The sequence below is a fragment of the Alligator sinensis genome, unplaced genomic scaffold (assembly GCF_000455745.1).
Source record: "Alligator sinensis unplaced genomic scaffold, ASM45574v1 scaffold97_1, whole genome shotgun sequence".
NCBI classification, from domain to species: Eukaryota; Metazoa; Chordata; order Crocodylia; family Alligatoridae; genus Alligator; species Alligator sinensis.
The window spans coordinates 411,820-426,654 of NW_005841921.1; the positions used below are offsets into that span (position 1 = coordinate 411,820).

General features: G+C 41.9%; 1 protein-coding gene across 6 annotated transcripts in view; it reads right to left on the minus strand.

Moving 5' to 3' along the window:
* Positions 1-14,835, minus strand: part of B3GNT9 (UDP-GlcNAc:betaGal beta-1,3-N-acetylglucosaminyltransferase 9) — a 59,023-nt gene that overhangs the window by 22,164 nt on the left and 22,024 nt on the right. For 3 of the 6 annotated variants that reach the window (XM_006019047.3, XM_014517672.2, XM_025198437.1), the window contains exons 3-5: positions 13,633-13,910; positions 11,236-11,425; positions 780-9,317 (exon numbers count right to left, since the gene is read on the minus strand). In XM_006019047.3, the coding sequence (XP_006019109.1) occupies positions 9,007-9,317; positions 11,236-11,425; positions 13,633-13,910 (779 nt within the window). In that variant the 3' untranslated portion in view covers positions 780-9,006. Of the gene's footprint in view, positions 1-779; positions 9,318-11,235; positions 11,426-13,632; positions 13,911-14,835 lie in introns of those variants that run through there. The other 3 variants (XM_025198434.1, XM_025198433.1, XM_025198435.1) reach the window with 2 other exon arrangements.

Genomic DNA, 14,835 nt, shown 5'->3' on the forward strand with positions numbered 1-14,835 from the left:
TCGATTCTGTATTAATCTCTCTCTCTTTCTCTCTGAATTACTTAAAACTGGCCTGTCTTGATGACATGGCACTTAAGAATCGCAACTGAAACAGGTTTAAACTTCACGCATTTCCATACAAATCTTCTGTCATTAGAGTTTGATAATTTATTAGCACTTTACTCTGTTAGTAGCTCTATATCAATTTAAATGGGATAGTCATGAAGTAAGATGCAATGTGTATAAGAATACCATCATCCAACCCACAGCTGTTAAAAATAAGCAATGCTAGCTTTCTGTTAACTTGGAACAACATATAACACAAAGCTTACAAGTGTAAGAAAATACTAAAATCCAAAATTTTAGAATAGATAAATGTCGCTAATAGAATTTCATAAACATTGTGAATGCACCCACAGGAGGGTGTCCTTGTAAGTATCATGCCTAAATTTTCACACATTTACTTTTGGAAAGGTAGAGCTCCAAGGTTTTCCAGAAAAACCTCCTAATTTCTTGTAAATGTGCAAACTAAACCATACAAAGAAGATCCTATTGCAAAGTAAAGAGCAAGCTGTGCAACGTGGGCCAGAAACAGCAAATTCAAGTAGATTTTAACTGCTGCTGTTGCATGTTCACAAATCACAGTTGCATGGCTTCTCTTTAAAAATGCTGTCGGAACAAAAAGCTGTAAGATTGAATAAAAGTATGACTCTACAAAAGTCTCCAAGTCATACTGCCTTTAGTATAACACTCTTCCCCTCCCCCACCCCCACGATCAAACATAAATACTAGATACTTACATTCAATTCAATAGTGTAGATCCTGTGTCTCCTCAGCAATGTTTCATCAGCGGGTTGCCAAGTAGGCACATCTGGATATGGTTACTGTAGGCATTCCTTAGCCTCTGAGTGAAACAGAAGAAATCCTTGCTGAGCAAAGCAGTGCTGCAAGTCCTGCATTTTGGGCCATTTTCACTATGGAAGCCACTGCAGTTCTTCCATGCATGCATGTACATTTGTGTGCATGTGTTAATATGGCTTGTGACAACACTCTACATTTCTTCTTTCCAGACACTTTTGCATTGTAGTGGTGAAAGGGGAAACTGCATGAAGGAAAGTAATTCAGTTAGGCTCCAAGTCCTGGTCATGTGACATAAGCAAATGTCTCCGTACTCAGGATTTGGGAAGCTTTATAGAGTACTGCTGATGTTTGCTGGTATTGCATATTTGCTCGCTGTGTGTGTCTGAGAGTACAATGATGGATGGTTTGCCTGTCAAATCTGGAAAGCGTTCCACGTAGTCTGCTTGGAACAATAAAGTTAACTCCTCATAAAGGGGCAGAGAATGTCAGTTGGTGGGGATTAAAACTTGGTTTCTGAGTGGAGACTTCCAAACACCAATTAACTCTCTCTTTACTCATGTACAGGCAGGCAGAGTGCCACTACTGAATGCTGGAGCTGCCTGAACAATGGCAATTAGTTTCCTTGACATTGTTTGACACAAACCATTTTCATTTTGTTCATATTCTATCACAGACTTTAATTTTTTTGTCAAAATGATTTTTGTTTGCAATCAAAAATTAATTTTGATTTGATTAGGATCAAAATGAAAATAAATGTGAGGGTTTGGTTTCCAGTGGAAAAAAAATTGAAATCTATTACACTGCAAATAATGAATGTTATTAAATGTGTAGAAATACACCTTCTAAAATTTTTGGTAGACTGGAAGAGCTATAGCAGCATTGGCTGTAAATCAAAGGCCCATTGTATCAATGTAGAGCTTTTAATCTAGAAAAAAATCTGGGTAGTTCAATGACTCAGTGTATAGTGAATGTACTAGCAATGACACATGGCCTTGTAGGTATGGAGACCTTGTGGGGATAGTTAAGGAGAACCATTTTATTCTTTCTTAGCAGTCTCGTCACACCATTGTCCATATCATGTATAAGACAGTTTTCTTTGGGCCAGCATAGGTTCTCTATCCCATTGTATATCTTCCTGTCTTGCAAGGTTTAGACTCTATCCCAAAGACCACTGGTTGGGCAGAAAGTTCAGGCAAACCTATAAAGCCTTAAATGAGTGATGTGCTACCTTGTGAAACAGCATACAAACATTTCAGGGTTGGTTTCAAATATTCTATCCACCAGTAAGGCAGTGAGTCCTGTATTCTGTGAGACTGTCCCTGCGCCTTAATCCATGTGGTTAGATCTAAAGACATGTGATAAGCAGAAGAAAGATGATCTTGTGGTAGAGGTATTGGTCTCAAGATCTAGGGTGAAATAATGGCATCATTGAATTTGGGTTTAGTTTCCAGCTCTGTATGACCTTGAGTAAGCTACTTACTGCCCCTGTGCCTCTACTCCCCATCTATAAAATGGAAATAACCTTTCTGTGCCTTTCAGGGATGTGAGGATAGGTCTGTTTATGTTTGTAAACTGCATGCGTACTATGGTTGATAAGAATCATGTAGGCGGACTGTGTCACACACAATGACATTGAAAGAATCTAGGGAAAATTTGCCAGTCTTCAATTTTTGTGCTCCGTTTCTCGTCATGTTTGCTGAAAGGTCCATCAGTGTTAGGTGGAAACTATGAAATATGAGGGTTTAGCCTAATTTCAACTGGAAACAAAATCAATTAACTTGTAGGTGGGACATCAACCCTTACAAACCAAAATGACTGAGATTTGCACAACTGTCATGAGAGTTCAAATCCACCCAGGATTTGCACCTCCTTAGTTTTGGACAGGAAAATTCTCCTCTATTTTCAGAATCTTTCAGTTGGATGACTCTTCAGAGACAGTGATGACCGTACTATTCAAAGCTTTAGTGTGTCATTTTTATCTTTGTCACCTTCTTTTTAGTAAGCTTTACTGAGTAACAAATGATCACTCAGACAGAGAAGACCAAAGTAATTTTATTTCCCTTGCTAAAAACTTTGTAAAAATAGTCTCTCATGCATACAATGTTCACCAAAAATATGTTTGCTTATAGGACAAATAAGAAAAAACAGAACAAAGTGCTCTCTAGTTTAAAAGGTGAATACCATGAGACTAAATGCCATCTAAGGTTAAATGCCATACTTAAAATGTGGGCATATGCAGTGTTCCAGTTTATCAACAACTTCAAAGGCAGTCTTAAACTGCTGATCCAGACCTAGAGCCAAAATTCAGGGGAATTCAGAGGAGTTCATCTATGAGATCTTCAGAGCTGACTAGGGTATTTAGCCACTTCACTCTTCTTGAAATGACTGAGGGTTGTGTGGCCAAATCTCCTATTTGGCTTGGAGACCTCAATTATGGTTTAGCCCTTGATTTAAACAAGGAACAGCTGCAATGTTCAAATCCTGACTTGAACTTTGCCCAGAGGACACAGGGTTAAATTCTAAACTGTGTAAATCACTATACCTCCATTACTGTCCAGAAAACATTCCTTATTATCTCCCTTTCCAGTGTCTTTCTACCATCTCAGTGGCTCAGGGCACATAATGTAATAATTACAGGTACATTTTTTGTGAGAATTTCCAGTCAAACTAAACCAGCAGTTTGAATGAATTCACAGGCTTTTCATTGCACTGTGTCCATTTCTGGCTTCTGATTTTGGTGAAACATGTTTTGAGGCTCAGAGGTGATTCTGGGGTTCACTTTGAATCTAGAGAAGGATGAACTTGTCCTAGCCATGTGGCCAACAGCTTGCTAGCATGCTCCTACTAGTCTTGTTACGTACAGGTTGATGGGGAGGCAGCTCCAAGATGAAAAGTAAAACAGGGCCTTACATCTGGGCTATTCCAAAATCAAAGTATCCTGATATTTTTTCTTAGTAAGCATTTCTCCTCAGCTCTAAGCCTACATCCCTTCAGGTATTAACTTAATGAGTAATATGAAGTGTGTCTTGTCATTTTCATTTTCCTCCAACTTCAGAAGTATGTATACATAGTTCTATGATTTGCTACTTATTAAAACCAAATGTTGCTAATGCCTACAAATTTATTGTAAATCGCAGTACTTTTCTTAAAGCCCTATGTCCTGAAATAGTATGAGATCAGAATCTCAGCTTTCATTAAAAATGAATTAAGTTTTTAACTTGCATGATGTCTGGGATGATAAAACCTTACAAGTGCTGACACCAGGTGTCAAACAAAGAGCTCCAATGTATTTATACTCTCATCCTTTGTAAATTAATTTCAAGATTTTTGAATGCCTGGTATTGACAATACTGAAAACCTTGTGTTATCCTTGGAATCATTCATAGTTCTTGAATTACAATGCTTTGTGCCATGAGTCTGTGCTGTGTATGTGAGAATTGAAGCTGATGGAATAAGCAATATGGTGTACTCTTCCTTCCCTGGCTGAATTAGGTTAGGGCACTGGGTCTCAACCTTTTAGCTAGGATCAAGGTATCCCTCAATAGTATCAAGGCAAGCTCTGGAAAATGGCAGCCCTTTGTTTTCGCTCCATTTTTAACTACATAAAAATAATAGAGCAATTCTTGTTGCATATAACTCAGAAAGACCACAACAGGTCCGAATATTTGACTGTCTAGACGATGTGCTTGGGGGTGGGGGGCATTTTAATTACAGCAGTTCCCGGAAAGCTGCTCTAATTAAAATGCCCTACCATCATGTATATTAAGCCCCCACAGGTCCTGAATGGGGATGGGTGCTTTATCTAAACCTCATTTGATGAGGTTTAGATAAAGTACCCCAGAGGCTATTTTTAAACTGTGGGGGCTTATACATGTGATGATGAAGTCATCTGGAGCATTCTAATTAGAATATGAACCAGAATGTGTATAAGCAGCCTTTAGTTTTGTGAATCATGTTTGCATGCCAACCAGTGCTAACCTTGTGTGGCACCCCAATGACATGCTTGAAAGGATTTCAAGGCACCCCAGGGTGTCTTGGCACCCTGGTTCAGAAGCACTAGGTTACCGTGCAATTTTTCAGAAAAGCCTAATAGGATCAAAAGTGTTCTGCTTTCATTACCTTTTCAGAATTCCATTCCTAATAGCCAGTTAGACATTCCACTGCAATTAGATATTCCATTTTCTTCCATTACAACTTTCAACAAAGATGTCCTGTCAGGTTGACTTCTTTCCCTCGTGTAGTTAGATTATTGTGGCATTCAAAAAGTGGTGGCCATTTTAAGCTTTGTTCTCCTCTTTATCTCCATATAAGCCCTTTAGCTCAGCTGTAGTAAAACAAATCATTCAAATTCCTCTTGGCTAAAACTCTTCTTGTGAAGAGACTTTCACATTTGAAACAGCACTACAAAAACAACTGTACTGCAAAATAAGCCCTCTTAGATTCCTCCTAGTAAATTCACCTTGGCCTTGTCTGCATCATTTATTTAGTAATTTATCTATTTATTTAATTTTGATGCATCTAATCAGTTTCTTTTACTATTCTATTTATGGTACGTTTGACCTGAGGGGGAAAAACCTGCAGATACATCTTAACAGAATCTCATTCAGGTTCAGGGCAGGTGCCAAGCTAGCAGGACACATTCAGTGGTATCACAAACCCATAGTATACTTCAGGGGGCAGTAGATAAGGAGCAGAATAGACAATAAATAAGGGGTAGTAATAAGGGGTAGTAAGGGAGTATTGTAGTAAGGGAGTGCCATTTGCCATTTATCTGGCATTTTAGTGAGTGAAAAGTGTATGTACGTGACACACCAATAAGAGGCAGGAATTGAGGCAAGAAAGGCAACCTGCATGAGCCTCTCATTGATAAGAAGTGATGTGGCAGGGGAGCAGAATTGCAAAAAACATAACTTTACTCCTCCCGCAAACAGGTCAACAGTATATGCTGAGACTCCGATGCTTGTGTAGTAGCAGTGTGGCTCAGCTTGTATTGCTGGACACACTAGGTCCATCAGTGACCTTGACCTCTTTCTCTGGGTCCACTCATCATATTACTGTCTGAGGTAAACCAGCCCGCCCTTAGATTATTCACCAAATCCCTGTTATTTCTTTTCATTTCACACGCTCCCCTTCTTCCTTTTCTGTGCATAAGCCATATTCTTTTTACACATTTGGTGCATATTGAGTGTAATTCCACTGATTTAAGTGAAATTAAACTGATATAAAACAGGGATGCGATCAGAATCGGGTCCCTCATAGAATGCCAGATGAAAGCGGTCGGTCCAGGGACTTCCATGAGTTGCATCATGAGTCTGGTCGCAGTACTTGACGAAACTAACAACCATATAGTTGAGGCATCTGTGGAATACAGGATTGGCCTGAGACCAGAATCCAATTTTGTACTGTGTTTAGTGTATAGTTACTGCTCCTAGAATGAATAGTCACTAAAAAAGGTGCTGTGAAATATAACCATTTCTGGTGATCCTAAACTACTTGGCATACTTGTGAGAGCATTATTAAAAGCATCACTGGAAAAAACCCTCTATGAAATGAAAGTACTTGTGAATACTGTTATATAGTACATAATACTATATAAATGGCCAAGAACTCCAACATTTATGGCATTTTTGAGAGAGAATATCTGAGTAAGAGGGGAACACACATATCTACTTCTTGCAGAGGGATAAAAAAGTACAAGATTTGTAATATGAATTTATGCTGAGTCCCACGCAAAATGGCAACAGCAATAAAAACCAAACCAAACCCAGATTTAAAATAGAGGTTGAAAAATAAGATTAATGCTCATAATTTTGTGCATTAATGTTTCCTGCAGAGAGCTGGCAGCTTTCCCTTTGGATGGCTCTGGCCAATCCATGTATAGGAAAGTTGTATATATGGCCAACAAGATTCTACTACACTGATAGCTTAAAAATGTTAAGTATACAAGTGGCAGCATGCTATGCATATAATCATGTATTCTAGAAATTGTTACTGTAAAATGCAAGAGCAAAAATTTGATCTTTTAAAAGAGATTTTCAAGTTTCTGATGTTTAAAATGGCTGTTAAACAAGTTCTCTTGCCAGGAACTAGCAGAAACATAAAATAGCTAGTGGCCCGAAGTCAGACGCCAGTACTGCTCCCCTTGAAGGCAGAAGCAAGATAATGAGAGTAAAATTATTTTCTAAATGTGCTTTTCCAGATTTTATACTTCCTTTATCCTACTGGGATATAAAAATGTCTGGCTTTGGAGATTCACACTCAGTATTTAAATGAAACCTTCCTGAGGTTCAGACTGAATATTCAGGTTGAGCTTGTTTTAGGCACTAGGGACACAGCTTCAAATCAAAGGGAGTTGGGCACCTAAACAGGAAAGAGGTGCCTAAATGTCTGATGATCTAGTTCACATGTACTAAACAGAGGAGTACAGCATACATTCTAGCATCACTCTTATTGGCTGTGTCTTCATGAGATGCTAACTGCACCGAGGAATGGCTTTTTTGTAACGCTGACTGCGCAGTAGCTCATGACTACTGCGCAGTGGCATCATGTCACATTTCCTTCCATGTGACACTACTACGCAGTAGTCATGGGCTGCTGCACAGTGAATGTCTCATGTAGGTTCACAAAAATGGCCACACCTACATCTGAATCCAGGTTGTGCACTTCCTTATCAAGGACTTCTTTGTCTCTACCAAAGCACTGGTGTACTGACTATGTTAAAATACGAAAGGGTTAAAAGGCTATCAGGTCTTGTCTATGGGACAACTTTTGTACTTTGGATGCAGAACCAGTTGATGCTTATCAGCTGGGGCAGATCCATCACCCTATAACGGAAACATATCCCAAAGATCAGCTGCCAGGATGTCACAAAAAATGTACCAATAGAAATCAATCTGCATATTTTAGTTTGCATGACCTGTACCTGGCTATCCTACTTCTGCTGTGTTACCTTCTCATAGGCAAAGGCACAAATTCTGCTCTGTTGCATCATGCACAAACCTGATAAAGCCAATGGTCTTCTCATGATGCGACTAAGAACGGATGCTGACCCTGGATCTTTTTTCACAAACTTTATCATTGCAATGCAGACCATGTGATCCTGGCACATAGGCACAACCAATTCCTGGCTGTCACTAAATCACATCTTGCCAAGGATGGACTCCTCTAGTATGCAAGACCCCCAAAGTCTGTATTGTGGGGAATCACATAAGACAACCTAACAGACCTAACAGGTTGGGTCTTTAGTTGTTTTTTGACTTTGCAAGTATCTTTTCAAACCTGGCTTGCCCTTACTGCTTCTTTACCACCTGAAGTTTATTCTGCTACATCTGTTTGCCATGTGGAGGATTAAGACTGCAACAGAATAAGAAGGATGACTCCAGGTGGGAAAAGAAAGAACAGGCAAACTCTTACTGGGATGAGGTGGGTAAGTTTCTGGTTTCGTGAAATGTCCTTAATTTTATGAACACAGGGACAGAATTCTCTCTAAATAGTTGTATAGAACAGTGGAACTGAAGCTTCTCACCCCATGGGTGAGATGAGTAGCGGAGGGCTGGCCTGTGGGCCGGATCAAGCCCTGTGCGTCAGGATCAGGCTCTACACTGCCTCTGCTCCTCAGGGCCCAGGGCTCCTCATGGGGCTGGAAATTTGGGAGCAGGATAGCAGTACCACTGCTCCCCCACTGCCAAATTTTTGGATCCATGGGGAGCCTCATGGGCTAGATGACACGGTGCTGGGGGCCAGAGCTGGCCCACAGGCTGGAGGTCAAGTACCACCTGGTATAGAATGTTTCCCAAACAATTTTCAAAGACCCTGATGGCTCTTTAAAATGCTCAGTAGTGGAACAAAGTTCCTCTTTGGTGCACTAGAGGGTAGCATGCGGAAGTCTGTTTTGAAACCATTTGCACCAATCCACTGGAAGATAACAGCCCTGACTTGTGCCAGCACAGTGAAAGGATCAGTATCAATGCTGTCTTAACTGAGTGCACCAGCCTAGCTTTGTGAACGCACAAGCTTATACTTTGGGCTGAAATGGATACCAGGCTGGTTAATAGGGCTCTACATTCCTGGGTCTCTGGCAACAGTCTTGTAAACCATCTGAAATAGGACAAGTTCCAGATTAGAACATATGACCACCACCCAAGGGGAGGCTCCTTCATTTTTGTTCTATGATGTGTCGTTGTCACTGTGGTGGAGGCCCAGCAGTTCCTCTGCTAAGTGTATGAGACTGTTTTCCTCCAGGGCTGCTATCAGTCTCTGTAACGTGGCTCTTTTCCCCTCAGACTGGATAAACTTGAGAAGCAGCTGATATGCTTGTTCATACAGTCCCTCCCGGTCATATTCAAGGGCCAAGTTGTCAATCACAGGATCCCGAAGAGCCCGGCAGTTCTTCTGCAGAGACCGACCCACTTGCTTCCACTTCTTTGAAACAAGCTTGGCAAATTTTTGATGGTCATCCCGTGTGAGTGTTCTGTTGGCTTTAAAGGTAACAAAAAGCACTTAACAGTGGAACTCTGCATTGATTGTTGCTGTGATGCAAACAAGGTCATGTTAAAGTCTACACAATATTTAGGAGAACAAGGACCTCCAAGCCAAAGGGTGAAATCTAGATATGCACAATGTGTTAGAACTCCATCACACAGTTCAAGTATGCCATCATTAGCTTTTGTACACCTAGTACTTCGCAACTAACACTAGCAGCTAAACTGCTGCAGTTGCTACCCAAGACAATTATGTGTTTAGGTTGCCCCCATGAGGCCAGTTCTGGTTATATGCTGCCTCACACTCAAATACAACTGTCTTACTGTGTGTTGGGGTTTACCTTTCTCTGAGACATCTCCTCTTTATTTTCTGCAGTCTGTCCCCAGTTCCCTTAAAAAACTTTTCTTTAGGTTTCTTTCCTCCTGCACTTTGTATCTCCTTTTTCTAAAAAACGTGTTCCTTATTGGCCCCAGAAATACTGAAACAAAGAATGTGGAGCTTCCTCTTCTTCTTTAAGCTCTAAAGTCCTTATCAGGCCCTGCACTGCCTCCACCTGGCCCTGCCTGGCCCCTGCATGCTGGTATCAGGCCCTTAGGGCCTGGCCATCTCGCCTTGTACACTGGGACCAGGCTTGATTTAGTTGGTCTCCAGTGCATAGTGCACAAACCCATATTTGCCATATGAGACCAAGAAAACATGCTCTTCTCAGGAAAGGGCCAAAACAGCCAGAAGTGCTGATGACCCTGGGAACCCTGAGCCGGGCTTGAAAGGGATCCCAGATAGTTCTGTGCTCTGCGTCTGGTTTTGATCAATGATATTTCTCCTTCTTTATTGTAAGTACTAATTTCATTCATGGGCTGGTCTTGGCAAACAGAGACATCTTCCTTTTTTACATTAACACACTTTCCCCTGTTCACTCATTCTAAATGTGAATTTTCTAAACTTATTTTATAGCTGTGTGGAGCATTCTCATGTTAGAGCAGGGGTGGGCAATTATTTAGGCTGGAGGGCCACTTAGGGAGTTTTGGTGAGCTATTGCAGGTTAGGGGAAGTGGTGTTGACCTGGGTAGGTGGGAGGTGTGTTGACCCTTGCTGGTGTGGGGGAGAGAGGCAACTGATCCTATCTGGCCTGTCTATCCTATACCAACCAGGAATACTGGGATCCCACCTGCCCCCTCAGTCTGGCACCCTGGCAGTGGGTGTGGGTCAGAGTGCCCGGGCAGTGGGGCTAGGTCTGGTGGTGGTGGTGGCATTGGCACCAGCAGCTGAAAGGAGCCGCCGCTGCCAGGAAGCTGAGTTTGGCTGCCGTCTCACTGCATGCCCAGGGCTGGAGGGACTAGCTGCACATGCGACAGCCTGGGCTGCACCATGCACCTGGGCCGGGCAGGGTTAAGAAGCATGAATGCAGCAGGCTAGACAGTATCCCATGGCAAGCTGGATCCGGCCTGCAGGCCATATTTTGCCCACCCCTGTGTTAGATCCACTGGTGTCCATAACATACCTAATTAGTAGAAATCCAATTCAGAGAGCCCCACTGCATTCCCAAAGACAAATAATGCTCCTGACTGACTTCAATCATGTGGCATGCAGAAACAACACTAAAATTTCAATTCACCCTTTTTCACTGCTGGCAAAAGTGAGGCAGAGTTACAGCAGTGAGGAGAACTCAAGAGAGTGGAAGGGTGGTAAACTCTGAAACATCCACTGCTGTCCATTGTCAGAGCCAGGAGATTGGACTAGATAAAGGACCTAGATTCATATCATAGTCCCTGCTACCTTGGACTCTGAGAAGTTCACTTTTTGCCTCATCCAGGGACACCTGGAACCAGCATACAGTTACTAGCTCTCTATGGTAGTGGAGGAAAGGATGGGCAAGAACTTTAGGATTCAGACAGTTTATGATTAAACACTCACCAAAGTACTGTCCTTGAAAGATAAAGGTGGTTCCTTGGGGCAGAGAGCTTGCCCCAGAAGGATAAGGCAGAGATGAGGAGTTCAAAGAGTTGCTTGTCTTTGCAACAACCACATTGTTCTCGTGTCGACAAGTCAGGCTTCTGAGAGATTTCTCCAGCTCTGCAATTTCCTCATCCCTCAGGCGGTCAGGCTGTAAGGCAAATAGCAGCAGTCATTTGAGCTGAATTGTCCATCCCATGAAGTAGTCAAATCAAGGCTTGATGCCTTTGTGGAAAACATGCTTTAGTCAATTGTAAATCATTAGGCTCAATACAAGGGCAACCAGATTAAATTCTACTGCTCTTGTTAAATGGATCAGACTAGATGGTCTAATAGCCCCTCTCTGTCCTTACAGTCTAGGGATTTGCACTACTTTTCATTTTTTTTAAACATGGCTTTCCCTGGACTCCCTCCCCACCTCCCCACCATTTTTGTTTTTTCACACAGGTTTAGTAACTACCCATAGAGTGAAGGGAATTTACTACTAATTATTACTTATAAGCAGATCCTAATTGGGTACATCTACACATGCCTCTTAATGCACAGTAGTGTATTCTACTGCACATTAAAGTGGCGCGTAAAAAACCTTGCTAATATGCGAATGCACAGTAGAACATGCTGCTGCACCTTAAAGGTCACCTAAAAAGCATGTGCTTGCCCTGGTGCACATTAGGGCAGCCTAATGTGCATTAATTTAGTACCTCATATTGGAGGGCATTTGTACATATGCTTGTGCCACAGCACCAGGCTCTTTTAAAAGTGCCTGGCACTGTGGCGCATTCATTTTTATAAACAGCAATATGCATGTCAGCGCTGAGAAAATGGCAGTGGTGCGCTTTTGAACTAAAACACATCAAAGGTGTTTTAGTTCAAAAGTGCACCACTACCGTTTTCTCAGCGCAAACAAAGATTTCACCATTTATACAAACATATGTGATGCAACGCCAGGTGCATCAGCTCACATGCCAGATCTCCAGTGTGTGCATACCAGACAAATGTATGTGTATAAATGCCAGAGGTACTAAATGTGCCTTAGGAAAAGCGCATTAATGCATGTGTAGATGGGCCCGCTGACATCAGCTCAGCTACCCTAACTTAAACCAACTAAGGATCAGACCCAAAAAATAAGTGTCAAAGCAAGAAATAGAACCCATGTGTTCCAACCCCCAGCACTATAAGCATTAGATTTTATGCAGAGATTAATTGCAAAAAACTGTCTTTTTTGCTAATGTTCCTTTGTTCCAGTCTGTGTACAAAGGTAAAGATGACACCATATTCTGTTGCTGAGTCTGTCATAATATTACACCAAGGATGGGGATTTTGTGGCTGAAAGTTTGTCTAACATGTCACAACTATACAGCTGGTCCAATAAAGGGTGCTGCCAAAAACACCCTGCTTCTTAGCTTGTCACTTTAACATTTGTTACACTAATAGGCATAAATTAGACTGAGTCCATTCTGGGGAGTAGAGAATGCACTCATCTTTTTTTTCTGGTTGGTCTATTAAGTCCATAGAAGGGATGGAAAGAGAGGAGCAGGCCAAACTGACAGAGCTTCTAGAATAGTCCATTGTTTGGGCCCAAAATGAAAGTTTTGCTCTTTGTTTCCTATATGCTTGCAAAAAAGCAGCTTGCTGTGAAACAGGTGCCACTTACTCCTTTGGGATATTGCAGGTGGCTTTTATTCCCTGGGGTAGTCAAGAGACTTGGAAGCTACCGTTTTAGTTTTTCCTAATGGTTTAGGTAGGGATGATCTTGCCTCAAGAAGGGGATTGAACTAGATCAGTAGTGCACAACCTCCACCCGTGGGCCAGAACTAGCCCATGGACACATGCCATCCAGCCCACAGGGCTTCCCACAGGTCTGGAAATTCTTTGGCAAGGGAGCGGTGGCAGTGTTAATTGCCAGTTGGTCTGCAGCCATACTTGGCTTATAAGTATGAGCTGGTGCACAAGCTCTGTCCACAGCCAGATGTAGCATGTGCAGTCTTTCCATGGCCAGATCTTGCACAAAGAGCCTATCTGTGGCTGGATCTGGCATGCAGGGTCTGTCTTTGGCCTTTTCCAGTGCATGGATAGAGACAGGATGCAGGCTCTGTGTGCCAGTCTAAAAGCCAAATCCACATGCTGAGCCCATGCTGGATCCAGCCCCCAGACCAGCCTCCTGTTACTCATCCGGCTCTGTTTGAGCACTACAGAACTATATGACTTCCAGAGGTCTCTTCCAGTCCTATTTTTCTGGGGTTTTTCTATATCTTTTTAAGATTTTTTTTTCCTTATTGAATTCCAAGTTGAAACCAACATCTCCTAAGTCCTCCACTCGTACCGTCACCCCCAAACAATCCTTTCTCACCAATTCACCTTTTCTTTGTAGATACAATCTAAGCAGCGCTCCACTTCATTCAGCATTCTGTCGAGATGCTCACTTCCAGTCTTCAGATCTGTTTCAACAGATATGGTGGGCATTGACAGGGTGAGTTGGAGGTGATTCTGGAGAGACTTCTGGAGCGCTCCCTCTCGGTAACTCTGAAGGAATTTACGGCAGTTCTCCTCCTTGCAGAATTTGAGCTGGACAATCAAGTGTGGGTCACTGCAGTGCACTTTGAGCACATCAACCCCATTCACGCTGCCTGTGGAATCTGTTAGGAAGATATCCAACTGTGAGACAGCCAGTGAAAGCCATGACCCAGTCTACATCTCAGTGTCAAGCTCACAGTTAGATTCCTTCTTCTGTGGTCATTTCCCCTCTGTGCTATAATATAGTGTTTTTTCACGACTAAGTGTTCCCCAGTTTCAACTGGGAAGAAAGGGTTAATCTTTTACTGACTATGATATAATGAATTCATTTTATGTAGGCAACCTGATCAAACTTAGGTGCTGGTAATAAAGTGCTGGTGCTGAGAGTTAGTAATTAAACCAGAAGTGAATTAAAGGCTATTTAAACTACAGTGCACAAAGGGAGAGTCTTTGACTTCCTGCAATGGGAAGAGAATCTGAACATTTGTATATCTAATGTAAATTAAAATGCGCCCTGCACGCAAAACCCTTGTTTACACTTAACCTTCTATCAATAAACCTGATGACAGGTATCCTCACAGAAAATGTCTTCATGATTTGTTACAATTTACCTGCTATGTCTGCCAATCTTTCTGCACTCTACAGGTAGTAAGTACCCCTTTCCCTTTTGAATGTGCTAGCTCTTCCACACTATTCCACACTATTCGACTGCAATTCTCTTGTTTTAAAGCTATTTCCTTTGCTCCTATTTTACTGCCTTCCTCCATTCATTTAAGTGACTGTTTTTTTCATATACATATGGAATCATGGAAGTCATTGTTCTGTTTTATTTAGGTCAAGCTGTTTCTGCTTTTTTCTCAGACCTGAGGAAGGGCACTTTGTCCCAAAAGCTTGTCTAAAATCTCCCCCAACTATACAGTTAAAAGGTATCACCAAAAAAAGCAGCACATGCCAGCCGAATCAGTGCTCTCATAGATTCATAGATGTTAGGGTCGGAAGGGACCTCAATAGATCATCGAGTCCGACCCCCTGCATAAGCAGGAAAGA